Source organism: Propithecus coquereli, unplaced genomic scaffold (genome assembly GCF_000956105.1).
Source record: "Propithecus coquereli isolate 6110/MARCELLA unplaced genomic scaffold, Pcoq_1.0 Scaffold36, whole genome shotgun sequence".
NCBI lineage: Eukaryota > Metazoa > Chordata > Mammalia > Primates > Indriidae > Propithecus > Propithecus coquereli.
Window position 1 is genome coordinate 2657856 of NW_012149285.1, and position 20535 is coordinate 2678390.

A 20535-nucleotide genomic window follows, 5' to 3' on the forward strand; every position below is an offset into this window, starting at 1 on the left:
AGAAAGTAAATAGAAACGTGTGTAAAAGAAGGTCTGCATCTATCTATCGATGTTCATTGTTCCGTAGCAGCACTGGAGCGAACTGAGGGTAGTTATTTACAAAATAAGTTTATATAAAACTTTAAAACTTACCCTCTCTTTTGGAGGGTACTTTTTTACTCTAATTTCTCTATTATTATTATCACTTATAATTTAGCTTATTGTAAGGCTTGCCTTCTCTCTCAAAAACCTAAGAAAACATTCTCAAACATTCAAGACAAATGGAAGAGAATTTATTCAGAAAATTCATTAGCTCCCCATCTACTCTGCAGCCTTACACAAGTCACTTCAGCTCTGTAGCTGCCAGTTTTCTCATTTGCTTAAATGATGGGTTTCTTCCCATTTTGAGTCCTGTGTTCTAATTCCTTGAGTCTTTTAATGGCTTTGGGAGTTAAAATACATTTTTAATTTTTTTTTGTTGTTTATGAAAAGCTTATATGGTGGGCCCACATTTTATAAACCACATATTTAGGTTTGCAAAAAGTCGATTTTATTATTCTAAACAGGACTTAATTTTGATCTCAAGCTTCCCCTTTCACCGAGTGAGATCAGACCGTTTCTGAGCAAACTCAGTCGATTGAGTGATCTCTCAGTCTATTCGGGGAGACTTTTCAGGTGAACTCGGACAATTCAAGCTTCTCTCCTCCCACTCCATTTCTTCCTGGGATGGCCTCTAAATCCTGGAAGACTTCTGTGAAATCCACCTTTCGGAGTACGCCTCTGCCAGTGTCTGTCCTCTGGGAGACCAAGCGTGCCAGGAGAGCAAGTGTTAGGCAGATGGTGCGGGGCAGTGAGGAGGTGACACGAGGCCTTTGCACTGACTTAAGAAACCTCCTAATATGAAAGACAAAAAACCAGAATTGATTCTCCTAAAACTCATCTTGCTTCCTTCCCTTTACAAGTGTTGTTCCTTCTGCCTGGAACACATTCTACTCTCTCCTCTGTCTTATAACTGCTGCACTTCCGCCAATAATTAGCTAAAAAATCACTCTTCCAAGAAACCTTCCTCACCTTCCAGTGTGGGTTGTACACACCCATCTATTCGTTTTGGGACTCTGTGCAGGCCTCTACTGGCATCATAATACTATGGAATAAACTTTGATTTTTCTCGTCTGTGTCATAGACTCTGAGTTCACTGTAGAACTCGGTTGCGTCATATTTACAACTTCCTCCTCATCAGTCAAAGATTCGTCTACACTCCTCCTCACTAAGGGCCATCATATTTCCTCTTCAATTAGCTTGAAACATAAAAGTTCTTTCCTTCTCTGCCCACCAGAGATGTGTGTGATTTCATGTGGAAAGTTAGCATCCTTTCTCCGAGAGTGAGAATAAGAGAAAGGAGATGTTGAACCAATTCAACTGCTTCCTTAATCATTCTCCTGTTGCAGAGACTGAAGTTAGGGACTTCATTGATAAAGAGGGTGTCGCTATTACTCAGAGTAGAGGCACATGAGGAGTTAGGAATCCCTGATCCAGGTCGTGTGAACAGTTACCACTGAGCTCTCCCTTCCTCACCCTCCACTGGGCAATGTTAGATGACAGTCTCTCCCACAATGACTGAAATACGGGACTTGAGGTTAGAATGCAACTTAAATTCTACAATCAGACTAAAATGGTGTTCTCAAAGACACTATTAAAAAATAAAGCCACCCAAAAGTTACTCATCTTCCCTGAATAATATATGCCTTAAAAATCTGTGTCACCTCCAGCCACTGCCAAGTCCGGCACGTGCAGAGTGGACCACGAGCCACTCTCTCCACAGGTGGTTGGGCATTTCCCCCTGGAGCAGACGGCAGGCGGGCGGGTGACTTGTGGTGGGGCACAAGATTGAAAGAAAATTGGGACAAAGGGATGCTCTGATGTAAGGTTCTGGGAAAATAAATACACCACAAAGCAGTTAACAGAAGGCTGTGAGACATAACAAATGATATGAGGTGGGAATGCTGTGGGCATACAATTGTGAGAGAGAGAGAAAGAGACCCAGACAGCCATGGTTCATAGTGATGGTGGCTGCCTTCACAGAAAGTGGGACCTGACCTGAGAGCAGACTTTTCATAGTCTTTCCTTCTTTGCCTGCCTGCTCCTCCACCTGCCTGAGGCAGCCCAACCTGAGGCCCATAGCCACAGCTGCAGGAAACAGGAGACTCACGGAACAGAGTTGGCAGGACACCAGAAGAGCTGAGCACCAAACATGAACCCTTTGGCATGTCAGGTACTGCCATTTTCCCACCAATTAGGAGAAATAAATGTAGCGAGTCTCTATTCTTTGAAACAAAAAGAGATAACTACAATACACACGTAATCAACATAAAAAAATAAATTACAAACTTCCACATCCCCTCAGACGAGCAGAAAACCCTGCTTGGATACATCTGCTTACCTGGTCTTAAGCCAGTGAATGTTACCAATGGAGATGGAAGCCAGAAGGCCTCTATCACTCAGCATCCGTCCTCATCAGACCAGACTCCAGACAACAATGCTAAAGCATAAGAGCGTCATGCGAATGGTTATTTGCAGCATGTCCAAAACATTCATACTGAAGATGGGAGTAAACAGGGATAAAAATATGGTATAACCCCTTATGGAAATCCTTATATTGTAAAGGTGATGACTTTTTTCCTTCTGTGCTAATCGCATATGGTCCTTCCTATAAAGGCACATTCCCAAAAGACAGCCCACCAGGAACCCTGCTGCCATTATGCAAATGCTCTAGTTAGGGATCCATTAGCTGCTTAACTAGCTCTGGTATGGAGGCCCTTGTCACAGGTTATATAGAATAATTTACACAAAGTAATTAAAATATTTAAATCTTTAAAGCAATTTCATAAATTCAATTCATCAAAATGTGTCTTGATGGGGAACATAAGCATTGATGTGAACCACATGCCCTTGCAAGGCCGCCAAGCAGTAACGCCTCTGCGCTCGATGTAGACAATGGTGACCCAGCAACTCCTGTTGCCAACAGTCATTATCTTTATAGCTCCAGCATAAGGCAATTAAAATCTTGAATCTGGTGAGGGTAAAGCTCTAAAATTCCTGTCTCTTGGAGGCCAATAATATTATAATTTATTTTTTTAAAGCCAATAGGATCTTTACCTTCAATGTCCTCCCAAAGTAACTGCCCAAGAGAGGATTTTTCCCAGTGGAAGGGGTGCATTCCAGGGAATATAAATGACCTAAACATTTTAAAGAAAACATCCACTGGAATTGCTATTCCGTGTAGCTTCATTCATATAAGCAAAACTGATTAGCTTCAGTTCCTAGAAATATGAGATATTAGTGTTTTGGGGCCAGAACACCCACAGCATGTTTGGTGTGTCACCAGACAATGAAGATTTCCAAAGACTCTAGGAAGCAAAGAGTAGGGTTCTTGGTGGGCACAAGACTTGACGTCAAACAAGAGAGGGTTAGAAAAGAGATCACCAGTTGATGCAAGCTAGGAGAATTAATCAGTCAGGACATTCAGTATTAGGACGGGTCCCACCATGAACCCTCACATGGCCCATGAAAAATTATTCATCAGGAGGAATATAGGCAGAGAATTCACGGAATGTGAGGGCTGAGGAACAGGTTGCTTCCAGCAACCTCAGAGGTAGCTGAGGGTGGCTTGCATGACCGGTTAGATCTTCAAACTTCCTATATCATGGTAGAGCATGCCTGAATTTGACCAAAGGAATAAAGATATGGAGAAGACACTGTTTTCCAATCTCCTCTTATCTGTGTACGACATATAACTAACACTCCACACAAGGCTTTAACAAAGAAATATATGGGTTTATGGCAGTGGAGAGGAGGATACCATGGAAAAAGAAGAACGGATATCTGAGGGCCAAGGGCTACAGGAGTAGATTCCACAATAATGCCCACAATAATTCCTCCCATTCCTATGTGTACACCTTTGCCAGGTGACTTTCTCTCTGCCCCCATCAAGAGGTGAAGTCTGTTTCCCCGTCTGTTGAATGACGGGGACAGGTCCTGTTTCTTCCTGTGACTAAGAAATGTGGTTGAAGTGATGTCGGGTTAATTTTGAGCCTAGGCCTCAGGAGACCCTGCAGCTTCTGCTTTTATCCTCCTGGAAGCCTGAAACCACCATGTTGCAGGCCTGGGCTAGCGTCCTTAAGGAGAAGAAACCATGTGGAGAGACATGCCACCGACAGCCAGCACCAACGGTCAAGTATGTGAGTGAGGCTGTCGAGACCACGCAACCCAAGCTGAGCAGCCAGGTAACTGGAGCCACATGAGTGACCCCAAGCAAGACCAGCAGAGGAACTACCTGAGCCCATCCCAAATGCTGCCCCATATCCCTGTCCCTCCCTTATGGGTCACTTGTGTTTCTGCAGGGCTCGTGGGCACAGGCACTGACGGCTTTTGTTCCAGATGACCTTTTCAAAGATGTTTATATAGGGAAGATAGAGCTCAGAGGATACATAGGATAGAGACAGTGTCTTCCCTCAGAGCAGAGTGCAGGAGTGTTTGCTGACCAGCATAACAAAGATAATGTCTCCCTCCAGGGCAAAGATTTGGAAGGTTCTCTTGCAGCTCCTGATAAAAGATTGGGATTTCCTAAGCTTAGTATTCCTCAGCTGTGATGGAAACCCCGGTGCGTGGAGCTTCCACCTGAGCCTTTCCATGGCATTCCGACACGGGGGACGAGAGGAACCGGCATGAAGACAGAGCTCATGCTGCTGCCTATGCTACGAGTTGTATGAATAGATCCAAGGTCTCGCATCTTCTGACAGCATTCGAGAAGCTTTGGCAGGCTAACGTCTTCAGTTTGCAACTTGGGGAGGAAATTGCATACTTTTCGCATTTCTCAGCAGTGTTATCTCCTGTTTCATCCTTCTGAGCAATAGGTGAGGAAATTACTCCCAGTGAAAGTTATCCAAATCTAACCTTCACCCACACATAATTGTGACAAATACAGACTTCTCTGTCCCTGTTACTACAGTTTATTCTGTAGATCTATGGCAGAGGAATGTAATGCAAATTAATCACTTTTCAACTAAGACTTACTACATATCTATTGCACACAGTTGGCAATATGTAGATGGTAAAGACTGTATCATAACGCAGTTTCAGCAGTTTGCAAGCTCTCCTGCCATTATCTTTATATGGAGAGAAGTACCATATACATAACCATCCAATATATTTAAGTTCCAGAACTGATTCTGGCAATTTTTCTCTGCAGGGCTCATTTTCTTCCTTTTGGTTAATGATTCTCGACCTTTATATTATTTACCTCTTTTATTATTTCCTTAATCAATTCCATATTTTCAGAGATTTATCAGCCAGGCACTACTTGTTAGGTAAATCCTGTATGATCTTTTGTGTGCACAGCACACTCGGGTAGGCCTCAGTCTGGACCTGCTGGGAGGATGATGGACCTGGGAAACGGGCCTTTGATTCACCCGTTCTCAATAAGCAGGAGGGAACGTGTAGGTGTTGATGTCAATCACCTGCACCTCGTAGACACAAAGTATGTTTCCAGAGTCTCTAGAATATTGAAAGACGACGGGATGCTTTAAAAACTTTCATGAGCTGCCAGAGGGAGCTTCTTGAAAATGCAATGGGCTCCTCATCCTGATCGGAGATGGTAACCATGGGATGGTGTGCTGGGTGTCTCTTCCAGGAACCAGAGGACGAGAGGGGTGGCTCTTTTTCTGGGATTAATGCTGGGTACCTTTGATTAATCTGTGTAGCTTTCTTTATGCAGTGAAATTCGTGCATCCCACTTGGCAACATCACTGTGACCCTAGTGACAACTACACACTTTTGTATTTTGAAATAGCAAAAATAGGCTAAGGACAAAACACCACCAACCAACCATTACTACCTTCAAGTATCTTTAGGGACCTGTGGCTCTAGAACAGGACTTTCGAGCACCTCGAAAGTCCTCTACTTCTCTATAATATTCTATTAGCTATGAAACTCCATGTACCTCCAAACAAATATTCTATCATATATTTTTTATCATCATACATCAAAAACTGGCTTTCTTGTAAGTATAAGCCTACCTTCAGCAAGGTGATGAAACTAGCAGATCTTAATGAATTTTAAATTGTGATTATGGAAGAATATAAACTAAGTTTTTTATAAATGATTACATAGAAGTCTCAAATTTTTAAGAAATTGATGATTCATGTACTATTATTGACTTACAGATCCCAAATAGGGATATAAAATATTTATGTCAAAATTTAATGAATAAACATTCACAGTATATAAATCCTATATTCTGCAATCTAGAATGAATACTGAAAGAAATGATCACTATTTATGATAGACATCAAGCTTACATATTAAAAGAAATGTGCATACTTTATTCTGCATTGTCTTAATAGATTTCTCATTTAAAAAATTCTTTCCCATCTTTAAAAATATTGGAATCTTGGAGGGACCCAATAATAGTACTTCTTCCTGCTCAACTTCTGACCAAATTGAAAAATAAAAAAAAATCATGCAGATTGAAGCCAAAACGTTACCTCAATATGGGTACAGGCCAAAACTGAGGACACAGCTCAGCATGAGGGCTAAGTAAATACTGGAACTGGACTCTGGAATCAGGAAGACATATCCATATACCCACGGGTCATTCTGTCCTGGGGCAAGTCTCCTCTAGAGGGGCACAGCTGCCTCTGGTGGACCAGAACACAGTGAGTGCCCACTCTCTGCACCCAGCAATCTCCAAAGTGGAAGGTGGGTGGAGCCCAGGTGAGAAGCCAATGACAATCATTGATGTTGATGGCTATTTGGCTGATGCAGAGGTTAGGTGGATCTTACAGAATGACGGTGGATTACTGTAAACTTGATCAGGACGTAACTCCAATTATAGCTCTTTTTCCATTTGAAGTGTCTTTACTGGAATCAGTCACCACAATCCCTAGGAACTGTTATGCTGCTATTGATCTGGAAAACACTTTTTTCCCCTCCATAACAATCTGCAAGAACCACCAAAAGCAGTTTACTTTTGTCTAGCAGAATCAATAGTACACAATCATGATCTTGCCTAGAGTCCAATCAATTTTCTTGCTCTCTGCCACAAGATTGGTAGAGATTTTGGAGTGTCTTAATGTCTCACAGAACATTTCACTAGTCCACTATATTGATGATCTCATGCTCACTCTGCCTGATGAACAGGAAGAAGCAGGCTCCTGAGATGCCTTAGAGAGATGTGGGTGAGCTAGGGGTAGAGGAAAACCTCACTGCAGGGACTGAGCAATGTTATGTATCATTCAGCACCCAGCCAGGAAGACAGAAGTAATTCTGCGGACTCAACAACTAAAGCTATATACAGTTGACCCTTGAACAACACAGGGGAGAAGGGCGCTGACCCTCTGAGCAGTCAAAAATCCATATATAACTTCGATTCCCCCAAAGTTAACTACTAACAGCCTACTGTTGTCTAGACGCCTTACTGATAACATAACAGTCGATTAACACATATTTTGTATATGTATTATATACAATATTTTTACAATAAAGTAAGCTAGAGAAAAGAAAATGTTATTAAGAAAATCACAAGGAAGATAAAGTGTATTTACTATTCATTAAGTGTACGTGGATCATCATAAAGGTCTTCATCCTCGTTTTCATGTTGAGTAGGCTGAGGAGGAGAAGGAAGAGGAGGGGTTGGTCTTACTCTCTCAAGGGTGGCAGAGATGGAAGAGAATCCATGTATTAGTGGACCCATGCAGTTCAAAGCCGTGTTGTTCAAGGGTCAACTGTACAAAGAAGTGGTTAAACAGATGTTGAAGAACTGAAAAACTAGAATGGGACAGAGTTAACACAGAGACAGAAGCTTCAGGAAGCAATTGCTACCCCTAGGGAAGAAGTTTAGGTTATAAGAACCTAGAACTTGGAGGACAAGCCCCAAGACAGACTTCCTGAGAAGGGGGTGTATACAGCTGGTGCCAATACTGTAGAAGCTCAGAGGAGCATCCGAGAGTAAAATTTGGGTCTCAGACTTCTAAGGAGGGCCACTTCTCAGTGGTTGCTAGAAGCTCTAAGAGAGTATGATGGAACTTGCTCCAGGGCTGAAAAAAGTTGGAGACTGGAGCCAACTGCCACTGCCAGGTGAAGCTTTGTTGCTGTGGCGACACGCGGATATGAACAGCAAGCAAAGGAAAAACAGCAAGTCCCTTCTCCTTGCCTCTGGCTTGCTGGTCTCTCTCTAGTGCCCCCTATTGGCAGAATTTACCACACAACCAGCAAAGGAAAAATCACACTGCAGAGTTCCAATTCTAGCATCACAGAGCTGAGTACAGAAGGATGTGTTTGTAAAGGAAATATATTTGCTTAACAATTGGCACATTTATTACAAAAAAAAAAGTTTTCACTCCTTAGCAAGACTGTTCACAAGTAAGCCTCTATCTATAGCCCTAATCTACCTGTCTAGCAATTATAACCGCCCCCAATCTTTGGCTAGTCCTCATGCTAATGTCTGAATACTTCCTCTAACACTACTGGGTTATTTGTTATTTCATAAAACTGATTTAAAAAACTCATATGTTGATGCCTTTGCACAATTAGTCATTCTGTGTGAAACTGGTCCTTCTTCATCCAATAGATTGCCCTGATTATCTTAGAAACGATAACTTATACTTACTGAACACACTGTTTCAGGCTCTTGACATATTTGTCTATTTAATCCTCACAACAATTCTGTGAGGCTTATACTATTTATTTCCATATTTTACAAATAAAAAGTTACATAACTTGCCCAAATTTTCATAGCTAATAAAAAGTAGAACCAGCCCTTCAAAGCCTGTGTCTTAACCAATTTAAAATACTGCTTTCTAAGATCCAAATCAAAGGTCACCTCATCTGAGAGGACTTCCTAGACTACCCCAAACCAAAATACTTGCTTCCTCTCTGGTGCTAACATATTTTTATCATGGCAGAGCTTTTCAGTGTATGTAATCTTTTCACTCATATTTATATCTCGGTATCTCTTATAGTCTAGTGCACAGCTGTCCAACAGACTTTCCGCAGTGATGGAAAAGCACTGTATTTGTGCTGTCCAGTATGGCAGCCACTAGTCACACATGGCTGTTGAGCAGTTGAAATATAATCAGTGTTACTGAATTTATTTTATTTTAATTAAACTTATTTAAATTTAAGTTTAAATAGCCACATGTGGCTACTGGCTACCATATTTGATAGTAAAGATCTAGTTCCTCAAAAAAAGTTCATAGACTTAATAAATCATTCATTAAAAACTTTATTAGGCAAAGAGAAAACACTTGTATAGCTTCGTTTTTGTTTGTTTTCAACCATATGGAGAGCACATTGGTTTACTTCATTAATGAACATGTATATGAATTCAACAAAATATTATATAGCACTACTATCAATATCCTTTCCATACTTTTATCTTGCATAGTATGTACCCACGTCCCACCTTAAGCAATTTTTTTCTGTAAAAAATTATAAAGGATTTTAATAATTTTGTTTGTGTGAAAATTTAATTTATAATTGTCTGTCCCCATTCTGCAATTGTTTTCATTTGTTTCCCTGCCGTGTTCACTGATAAATCCATTGCCTGGCAAACAGTAGGGACTCAATTTTTGTTGGATCGATGAAGGAATTAGGCACACGAGGGCATCTTGGTGAAGTGTGAAAATCTAACCTACAAATTGTTTTCACATATTCTGTAATTTTTACAAACGCTTAACGTAATCATTAAGGAAACAGCTATGTTAAATTTTGTAGACAAATATTCATTTCAATTTCAAAATTTTTTTCCCTTGTCCCTTCTAATTGGCAAACAAAAACTGTCCCTGTCCTCGGGAGGCTTCTCACTCCGTTCCTCAAAAGACTCGACTAAAACAGGCCTTTAGCTGGGCAGAAACCACAGTACTTAAAATACAAAACTTATGAACAAGGAAACAGAAGAAAACAGTAAGAACTCTAAATTGGTTAAGAGTGAGGTCAACAAACTGAGATTGAAAGCTCCGCCCAAGGTCGAAGCTCTCCGGACGCTGATTTCCGGTGCCTCCCCCGGAGCTGCGCACCTCAAAACCGAAGTACCGCGGCGGCCCAGGGCGCCTGCGCGAAGGCTGAGGTCCCGCCCCGCCCCGCGAGGCCCCGCCCACCCACTCTAAGGCCCCTCCCGCCGCTGCTGTTGCCATAGAAGCCCAGAAACCGCCATGGCTGCCGCCGGCCAGGGAAGACAGTATTTGACACAGCCGGCGGCAGTCCCAGCCAAGTCGCCGTCACTTTCGCCACAGCCAGCAGCTCCCATCCGAGGGAAGCCTAAGAAGTGTCTGGTCTATCCGCATCCCCCGAAGAGCTCTCGCGTGTCTCGCTCCATTCTGCGCTGGCTCCAGGGTCTGGATCTCAGCTTCTTCCCCAGGAACATCAACAGGTGCTTGAGCCGGCCCAGGCCCCTAGGAGGCCGCACCGGGCTCGGCGCCCTGGGCATCCGCGCCCGCCTCCTTTCCGCCACCTGTCCTGGCTTAGGTGTCTGATCTAGACCCTCCACCCACTCACCACACGCACATACAGGGGAAAATACCTCTTAGGGAGTGAGGTTTTGGAAAAATACGAGGAAGCATTTTATTCATTTATTTAATCAATTGTTAAATTGAAAACTTAAGCTAATATAGAATGCTTTGGTGACTGCAAAAAAAATAAGCAACGGTTTTGTTCTTCTGGGACATTGGGCATTAATATTAGTGAGGATCAGTTTACCCTTCGTTAGGGATGGCATCTAGTTTGAGGGTTATGAGGGATTTTAAATAGTTGCCTTAACTGTAGCCACTCTGAATGTAATTGGCAGTTAATATTTGCTCTGGGAATGCCAACTAAATTCTGTAAAAGTTAAGGCAATGAATCTTTCGCAGGAAAAATTCTGGTTTAAGGTAGTCTCTCCTTTACCAAGAACACCAAGCCCCGCAGTACATGCCTGAAACCACTGAACCCAATTGCCATTAGTTGGAACACACTTCTGTTCCTGTATTTCACCCACAAATTTAATGCCTTTTCCATCTTAACCAAGCACTTACCATGCACTGTGGCTGTAACTTTTGCTGTTCCAGGTGCGACGGCAAAACTAGCATGGATTTTTCTTCTTCATAACTTGATAGATTCGTTTTTACCATATATTTTAGCACCCTCAGCATACCATTTTCCCCCCTTTTCTTATTGAGAATTTTCACCTTTTCACTTAAAGAAAGCACTGTACAACCTATCTTTGGTATATGAGAATTGCCAGCATCACTAGTCTTCTGCTTTGGGGCCATTATGAATTAAAATAAGGGTTCCTTGAACACAAGCACTGATACTAAATGACTAATGGGCGGGCGGTGTCTACAGCGGGGGATAGATGGACAAAGGGAAGATTCACCTCCTTGGTGGGACAGATAAGGAGTGTGGGATTTCCTCACGTTATTCAAAATAATGCACAATTTAAAAATTGTGAACTATTTCTTGAATTTTCCATTTAATATTTTCAGACTATGGTTGACTGAAGGTTACTGAAACTGCAGAAAGCGAAACTGTGGATAAGCAGTGACTACTGTACTAACTTCAGTATTTGGTATTTCTTACAAAGAGGCATCTAAAAGTTTAATGTGCATATAAATCACCCGGAGATCTCGTTAAAATGCATATTCACTAAAATTAATAGTTTGAATTCATAAAAAGAACACCCAAGCCTTTGGCGTGTATATAATCTTAGCAAACTGCTATTCCATAGTAGGTTGTTCTCAGAGCAATAATCCAACAAAACTAGTTTTACAAAATACTTTGTCAGTATGGAATATTAGATTGGTGTTAATTAATTATAAAACAATACGAACTGCATAATTAACTACACTCTATATTATTTCCTTATTGTTATGGATCAGGGATTTTTCAAATGGCTTCCTGATTGCAGAAATATTCAGTATATATTATCCCTGGGAATTTAAATTATTCTCCTTTGAAAATGGAACTTCTTTAAAAGTCAAATTGGATAACTGGGCACAGTTGGAGAAGGTAAATTAGCAATCATTTATAGTTTCAACTGTTAAAAAGTTTGTTTTAAAAGGTGCACTTCTAACTTCTTGGATCTCTGTGTATGTGTGTCTGACTGTGTGCTAGGATCCAATGGCAGCTTGTTCTGTGTATCACAAAGCTTAGTAAATTCCAATTGTTTATGTCATGAGTCATCTATGAAACTGAGCGTATTCATTTTAATTAGCATGGAACTTAATGATTTGTTTTCTTGCTGAATATTATCTTTTAATTATTAATGTGTTAAAGAAAATTAGTTGAGAGATAAAAGGGAGATTAAAGCAAATTCATAATCATTGGAGATTTTTATAAAACTTCTTATGATGAAAATATTTTTTTCTACTATTAAAGTTCATGGCAAGAAAAAATTTTAAATTACCTAAAGAACTGATCCATGGAACAATTCATTGTAAAGCTGGAGTACCTGAAATACTGATACAAGAGGTTTATACTTTATTAACACACCGAGAGTAAGTTATTTAAAATTTCCTAGTACAATTTAATGTGAAACTTTTGATAATATAAATCTCATTACTAAAATGTGGCTTGTAAACAGTATTTTATTTCTTATTTCCAGAATTAAAAGTGTCCAGGATGACATCGTGAATTTCACAGACTATAGTTACCAGATGCGTTTACCCCTGGTGGCCAGATCTACAGCTTCAAAGTCTATTAAAGATAACATTAGGTTGACAGAATTACTAAGCAATCCCAACATGCTCAACAATGAACTTAAAATAGAATTCCTCTTCCTTTTACACATGTTGCAAAGAAAATTAAGCAGAAAACTGAATCCAAGTAAGTTTTCCTTGGAAACAGCTGAGTTCTTCCAAGCCCTATGAGGCTGTTCTTGAGCACATATGAAAGAAAAGCCTGCACTGGTTCATTTCTGCTTTCACCTGTCACTGGTTTAAAGAGAAAAAAACTACTCTAATGCTAGCAGTGGAGTGATTTATTGTCATTGGAGTGGTTTATGTTATAATTCATTCTTTTTGACGAAGGCATAGGTTAACAGTGTATAGACTCTTTTTTTAAGAAAAATGTTTTAAGAATCTATTCATGTAAAACATTTGTGGGAAATAAGAAGTTCACATATCAACTCAAGTAACTAAAGGGTTTAAAAGTTAATCAGGATATAAACTTCTTTGGAAAAGCCTGGATTACCACGATTCACGGTAAATGCTGTCTAGAGTATGGTGAGTGTTACCCTTTCCACAGGAGCCTTGGTGGTATGTAGGTGGTAGGGCAGACTGGGGCAACCCACAGCAACTTTCCAGAGGTGTCACTAAAATCGTTCTCCAAGTATCCAAAGCGTTTGCCATCAGACTCCCATTCTGGAAAGGAGGCAGATATAGGTCGTTAGGATTTCTCTCCCTTTTGAACTCCATTTTCTGGAGAAAAGAACCATTTTCTCTCTGGTCTCTGGAAGTAGAGGAAAGCACCAACTTTAAAACCCCCTTAAAATTGCGATATAGATATTTTGGGTTTTGTCTTCCCTTACTTTGTTCATTTTTCCATCTTGCATATTTCTTGTTTTTCTTCCTTAACTTTTCTCATCTCTGGCTCATGAATTTGTGAGTAATGAAAGAATTAAGGTTAATACTTTCATAGAATTTTATATTGAAATTTTTATATGCTTTTAAACATTAAAATTTTGCCGTGAAATTTATTACACATGCAAGTATACAATGTATATAAAATTTAAAGAAAAGTAATAATGAAAAAACGATTATATATCCTTATACAGTTTAAGAAATGGAACATTGTCAATACCTTTACCTTCCCTGTGTGTCCTTCTCTAATTGCATTCTCCACACTCCCCTCCAAGAATAACTACTGTCCTGCTTCCTTTGTTATAATTTCCTTGATTAAAAAAATAGTTTTATGGAAGCATACTATTTATATGTTATTCTTCATTTTATTTATATACATTTTGAAACTTTAATTTAGTTAATTTCATCAAACTTTGCAGTAGGCAGAATGGGCCCATACATTATCCATGATCTAATCCCCAAAACCTGTGAATATGTTATGTTACATGGCACAGGAGACTTTGCAGATGTAATTGAAGTTACGAACCTTAAGACAGGGAGTATATGCTGGATTATTCAGTGGACCCAATCTAATTACATGGAGACACCTCACTTAAGTGCTTTTCTTGTCCAGCATTTTAGTTAAAGTCTGTCAAGTTACTTTGTAACACCAAAAATCACACATCATTATTTTTATTCTTCTGTATAAAACTTCATCTTTACACAAAGCCTAACCTGTATCTGTTGTCTGCTTTTGAACACACCTTCTCTTTCGCCACAGATTACTACAGCCCTTCTAATTCTTGAATGATACTCTATCTCTGATATTAATTCTTGAGACTACTGATTTTTAAGGGTTTCCTATTTGTTGCCAAAGTAATTAATGGCGATAATAATAGTTCTGCCACAGTTACTGACCAGAGTTGTATTTAGCGTTAACAGAGCATGGCCAATGAGTAGAAATTTCCTTAGGTACTTCTTCAGGCCTCAGTGAAGGATGAGCTGCAGAGGAGGAAGTGAGCTTTAGAAGCACAAGGAAATTGTCCAAGTACTGTAATTACAGGATTAGTTAGAAAGAAATATGGAAAATGTGGAAGTAATTTTAAATCACAATTTTTTTTTTTTATTTTTCCTTTCATTTTCTCCTATCGTCAGTCCTGGCCTACACAATTTTTAATAGTATAAAAATGTTTGCACAATGAAATGGGTGCTGTATGATTTTATTTATATGAAATATGAAAATGGGTAAAACCAACCTAAAATGAAAGAAGTCAGGATAGCCTTTGCCTTTTAGGACACTGTCTGGAAGAGACAAGTGGGGGCTTTTGGGGTACTGGTAATATATCATTTTTGATCTGGGTGATGATATTCCAGGAGTATTCACTCCACAAATTCATTGAAGTGAATTACATTTATGATTTGTTCTCCTTTTTGTACATGTGTTATCACTGAATAAAAACTTATTACAGGAACATCTAGATATTGCCTTTAAAGTAATTATTTTGTGCATCAAAGATATTTGCACAATGTGGGGAGGGGGTTATTAACCTATGTATTCACACCACTGTAAGGAACATGATAAAGCAGATACTTAAATAATTTGCTTAAGTTTTAAATGATGGCATCTTATTTTGACAATGGTCATTTGACTTTTTTTGAGAAATAACTTTTGTGTTTATATTTTATAGAATGGTTTGATGTCAAACCAACAGTGGGAGAAATTACTCTCAATTATCCTCCTGCCCAATCCAGGTTTAAGTCGAAGGTTTCAAAGAAAAAAGTTGCCCCTGTTTTACGTAAGTTCTTGTTTTAACTTTTTGCCTCTTAAAATAGACTTTTTTCCTTTGTTCCATTACAGTTTTAGAAATAGTTAAAATGTCGGTCTAGGCTGACATTCAGTCTTAAATTTTATATTAAATTGGTATGCGGCTGGGTTGTGCTTTCGTTTATTTGTTTCACATGCTCACTTTTTATTTTGAAATAATTTTAAACTTACATAGAAGTTGCAAAAATAGTGCAGAATTCTCTTGCATTGTCACTCAGCTTTCTACAGTGACAGCACGTTACATAAAAATAGTTATGTACCATTATCATTGTATCAAAACCAGAAACATTGATATTGATACAATACCATTTATTAAGCTACAGACTTTATTCTGATTCACCAGTTTTTATATGCAGTCTTTTTTTTGGTATATAATTCTATAAAATTTTATCACATGTGTAGGTTTGTATAACCACCACTACAATCAGTGTACAGAATAATAGTTCTGTATTATTTATCACCCTAAAGACCTTTATCACCCTTTATCACCCTAAAGACATTCCCTGTATACACCCTCCCCACCTGTGACCCCTGGAAACCACTGATCATCTGTAATTTTTGCATTTTGAGAATGTTACATGAGAGGAATCATACTTATGTAAAATTCGAGATGACTTTTAACTCAACATAATGCCCTCGAGATTCATTCAAGTTGTATGTTATCAATAGTCTATTCCTTTTTATTGAATAGTATTCCATTGTATGGATGTATACCACAGTGTGTGTGTGTGTGTGTGTGTGTGTGTGTGTGTGTGTGAAATATATATATGAAAACCCAGGGTAATGCAGCAAATAATTTTGAGGACATATTTAGGATACGCTTTTACTAAACATTATTTGTTATTTATCTGAAATTCAAATTTAACTAGGTGTTTCATATTTTACCTGGCAACCCTACCACAAAGCCTAAAATATTTACTATCAGGCTCTTTACAGAAAATGTTTGTGGATCTTTGTTACAGGGCATGTTTCCTAAAGTGTTAAGAGGGATTTCATCAGGGGTAAAAGTTTACATAAAATCTGGGAGATCAATGTCAACAGATTCCTTTTTTGACAATTTAGGACCTCTTAGAACCTTTAAAATGCTAATATACATTGTAAATATTAAAGAGGAGAGATAAAGAATAAAGTGTTTTCCAAATTCTCTTTGATGACACATCACTATTTAGTTTAGCTTTTGCTTCAATGGCCTTATAGAACTTAGTGTTCCTCAGAGCACACTTTTTAATATCCAGACATCAGGCTGGCCTATCAAAACCCCTTTAACTCATCATACACTTGGGGCATAGTAGTTAGCATGATGGAATCCAGCAGAAGTGAATAACAATGTTTCAATGAAAAAAAAAATGTATCCATAGTTTCGCCTTTAGATTCTGGGAATACAACCTCTCCTTCAACCTGCCTCAACCTTCTGCTGTTCGTGATATTTGCAGTAAAATTTCCAGCAGGGTGGGAGCTGAAGCCAGGGCCGTAGGGTGACCATGGGAGGAGGGGGTCGTGATGGGAGTAGAGGTATGGCAAGGAGACTGCAGGGAGGTTCTTTATTCTTTCTTTCTTTTTTTACTTGCTTGCCTCTCTCCCTTTATGGCTAACTGGATCTGCCTGGGGACGGGCAAGGGCATTACCGTCTGCTTTGGGACCTGCAATGAAACGAAAGGATAGGAGTGAGTAGTAATGTGTCACAGCGCGGCTTCTTTCCTGTGTAAGGAACGGATGCAAATAGACCATATATAAACAACGATGCCTACTGACATTTGAACTGCTCAAGAATATTTCTCATTTCTGTTAGCTTTTTGGAAAATTTTCAAGCTCACATATGAGTTTTTTAGAAAAAGCATATGTAATCATTACCTTAAATCAGGATTCCAAGTAAAATGGACTTTTGCTTTTATAATTTTAATAGTGTATAAACTGCTGTAAATAACTCCTCCCATTTCATTCTCTCAATGCTCTTTTTTGATTCTCTTTCACTCTAGTGATCTTTACCTCTCCTTGGAAAAGGAGGTGGGTTTATGGAAACCTTCCCTGGACAGGGCAGATCATGATGGGAGGGTGAACATACTTTTTTTTTACTTCTCTCAATCCTGTTCCAGATATGTACTTGTACTCCCTTAGTCTAGGTACACAGAAAATTAATGAATGCTGTGGATTTGACATTGGTAATTACATGGGTGAGAACTATTTTAAGGGTTAAATGATTTTTTCTAAATTTACTAAAGGTATTCCATTCCCATTGTTTCTGATAAAAGGGTAGAGCGAATAGTTCAGATCAGCTACCATAATTTAAAAGTTACTGGAAGGAGGAGAGGCAAGAACACTAGACTGTAGGAGCTTAACTCTATTTTCCAATCTAAGATTGCACATAATAGCACTGAAATCACAGGCTGTTCATCTGCAAATCTTCTAATTATCAAACAGGGTCACCAAAATTAATTGTAAGATAGGTTGTTATCTTTGCTTTTTTCTTTTTTTAACACTTAAGTTCCTCTACTTGTTTACCAAAATCTAGTATCTAGCAAAATTATGAGCCAATGGGATAGAGATTTCTTAGTTGTTACTGGCTCCTGTATTAGAACTGAGTGACCTAAAGTGTCTGGGTGGCCAGCTTGGATGCCTCGGTGTAATCAGAGTTCCATAAACTGAATTATGAATCACGGACATTTGTCAAATCTAAGTCCAAAATTGTGCCACTGTTGCCTCAGCTGCTTTTTTGAAGCAATATCTAAAAATAGTTGAGTCATATTCAGTATCAGATGCACCAAAATAAGCCCTGGATATTTTTAGGCACTGCTGATGACTTCTGGAGGTGGGTGACATTCAGATGTTTTTTTATCTATGACTACTATAATGCATGATTTAAATATTCTTGTTTACCAGACAGATTAACCTGTGCACAGCCTGCTGCCAATCATTCGGCGTATATTTGATACATTAGAAACACTGATGATTGTGTAAATATCTAAAAACTATGAATTGATTTTAATTTTGTTTATTTAAATATTTCAGAAAATACAGGTAATTGTGACAGTTCCCATCGAGAAATTTATGTGAAGCAAGCTGGAAAACTTTCTGATTCTGCTTTTAAACCTACCAAAAACATGGAAAATAAAACTTGAAAAGCACCTGTCAAATGGCTTTGAAGATGTGATACCATGATCTCTTGCCTTACTAAAGAGATATTATAACCTAGTCTTGGATGTATTTCAATAATAAATAAATTGAAGTGGTGTCTTATCCATAATTGGGCTAAGAACATTTCTTTTCAATTCAATTCAACAACCATTTATTAAACACCAGTGCCAGGTACTGTGGAAAATATAAAATCAAATAAATGAGTACAGAATGAGCAAAAATAATTTTAAACAGAATTCACTATGGTAACACTTCTTTCTCATAAATTGTATAGGAATGATGAATCTACTTTGTAATATGTTTTCCTCATTAGAGCTACTACTTTGCCTGCTATTATATATTTACATGTCATATTCATTAATAAAAATTCATTTTGACTTATTAAAATTGGCCCATAGAAAATCTTGTTCATCTCTATGACCCTTAATTTAAACCACTTAAACAAACAGGTGCTCTTCCTATTGATAGGGAGTTGTGGGGAAGGAAAATCATGCTTTTCTTAGAATTTGGCTCTGGTGTTTAGCGATCCATTTAGTTTGATTTAAAAATTCCTACTGGCTGTTGCTATGTTCCATATTTTTATTGAAGGGAAACAAAAGCAGATTGATATCCTGAAAATCTAATTATCTTTCATATATTCTTGGTAATTTTATATTCATATATGGAAAATTTACTTCAACTGGAATTATTCACGTTTTAATGCTAGCTAATTAACGGTATCATTTGACTTCCAAGATGAATATTACTGATGCTGAATCCCACAATATGGATGTCAGTTTCCAGCCAAACGTATCAGCCTTTCTGTATTTTTGAAGGTTTAGACAGTTTTATTATCACTTCAACCTTCAGAGACTTTCCTGCTAAATTTTACATGTTTGGATAGATAATATTTAGGAATGAAACTTAAAGAGAGCCCTGAAGATATAGGTACCTCTTGGGAATGTGTTCAGAATCCAGTTTTATCTTAACCAGCCTTAAGTAATTTACCTGTTGTCTTGCATTCTAATGGGACAATCTAAACTGTAAAACTATGAGAATAATTTTTAACCCATAAAATATAGTTCCTTAGGAAACGGTCCGCAGGGTTTACATGAAATAGTGTGTAGGCTGCATTACATAATGAATAAATAAATGATAGTAGCAAGTATAGTCACAGTGGGTAACTTCAAGAGCTTCTGAAGGATGAGCTGTGTCAACAGAAGCTAATACTACAGGCATATTTTAGGAAGACCGTTTCCTTCAAAGGGGATCTTAGACAGAAGGAAGCAATGAAATTTTCTAGGAGTTACACCAGCCCCTACAGGAACAGAACCTTTTCAATCAATGGGCAGAATGTTTATCATGGGGATAGAAGCCCCTGTGACATGCTGTTTATATTAATTAGTATGTGCTTTTCCCCTTTTACACTTATTTTGGGGTATAGTGTAGTCAGTGTTTCTCGCAAGTGGAGAATCAGCCTCTGGAATAATCCAACGCAGTGATTTTCCTAGGTTTCTGGGAAGGATAACAACTCATTTGGACAGCTTAGCCCTTCATACCTCTAATGCTTCTGACCCAGCGTTTACGGAGAAACAGTGGTCTCTCAATGGTATTTTCAGGGACCAGACTACTGCTTATCTAAGCAGTTCACTACGTCATCATCATGCTTTAATTGCAGTATTTATTAAAATTTAGGAGACCTGAAATTCATACAAACATATAAATCTAGATGAGGATTTGTCATATTAAATAGCACAGGTGTATAAATTCAGCATGAAAGTACATATTTTAATTAGTTAGGCACAAAGGTCTCAAAGATTTGGTACAATAAGCATTTATTAAGAGTTGATTATAAAGATGTCTTCTATATTAGTGATACATGAAATATGAAAGGCTAAATTTTACAAATAGTTTGTGAGACTTTTACTATATTCAGAATACTTTCTGATTTACAACCAAAAAATGTAAATTTTCTTGTTATAAGGACAATGAAATACGGCCATTGCTCTAATGCAACCATGTTGCTGAACA

The 20535-nt window shown here is 38.5% G+C and overlaps 2 protein-coding genes across 2 annotated transcripts in view; one reads left to right on the forward strand and one right to left on the reverse strand.

Moving 5' to 3' along the window:
• Positions 1-10170: 10170 nt before the first annotated feature.
• Positions 10171-18630, forward strand: SPATA4 (spermatogenesis associated 4). Its single transcript, XM_012651650.1, has 6 exons — positions 10171-10405; positions 11889-12018; positions 12388-12506; positions 12614-12834; positions 15257-15364; positions 18400-18630. Exons 1-6 carry the CDS (start codon positions 10188-10190, stop codon positions 18507-18509), a joined length of 906 nt encoding a protein of 301 aa, XP_012507104.1. The 5' UTR covers positions 10171-10187; the 3' UTR covers positions 18510-18630.
• A 1180-nt stretch (positions 18631-19810) lies between these two features.
• Positions 19811-20535, reverse strand: part of WDR17 (WD repeat domain 17) — a 121917-nt gene continuing 121192 nt past the window's right edge. The window contains exon 27 of the mRNA XM_012651639.1: positions 19811-19822. Within this exon, the coding sequence (XP_012507093.1) occupies positions 19811-19822 (12 nt within the window). The remainder of the gene's footprint in view (positions 19823-20535) is intronic.

Excerpts from the sequence above, each read along its gene's own strand:
- SPATA4 (XM_012651650.1), top strand. The coding sequence starts at position 10,188 with ATGGCTGCCGCCGGCCAGGGAAGACAGTATTTGACACAGCCGGCGGCA. Across the intron at positions 12,019-12,387 it reads ACTGGGCACAGTTGGAGAAG|TTCATGGCAAGAAAAAATTT; the intron begins GTAAATTAGCAA and ends CTACTATTAAAG. Across the intron at positions 12,835-15,256 it reads AAGCAGAAAACTGAATCCAA|AATGGTTTGATGTCAAACCA; the intron begins GTAAGTTTTCCT and ends TATATTTTATAG.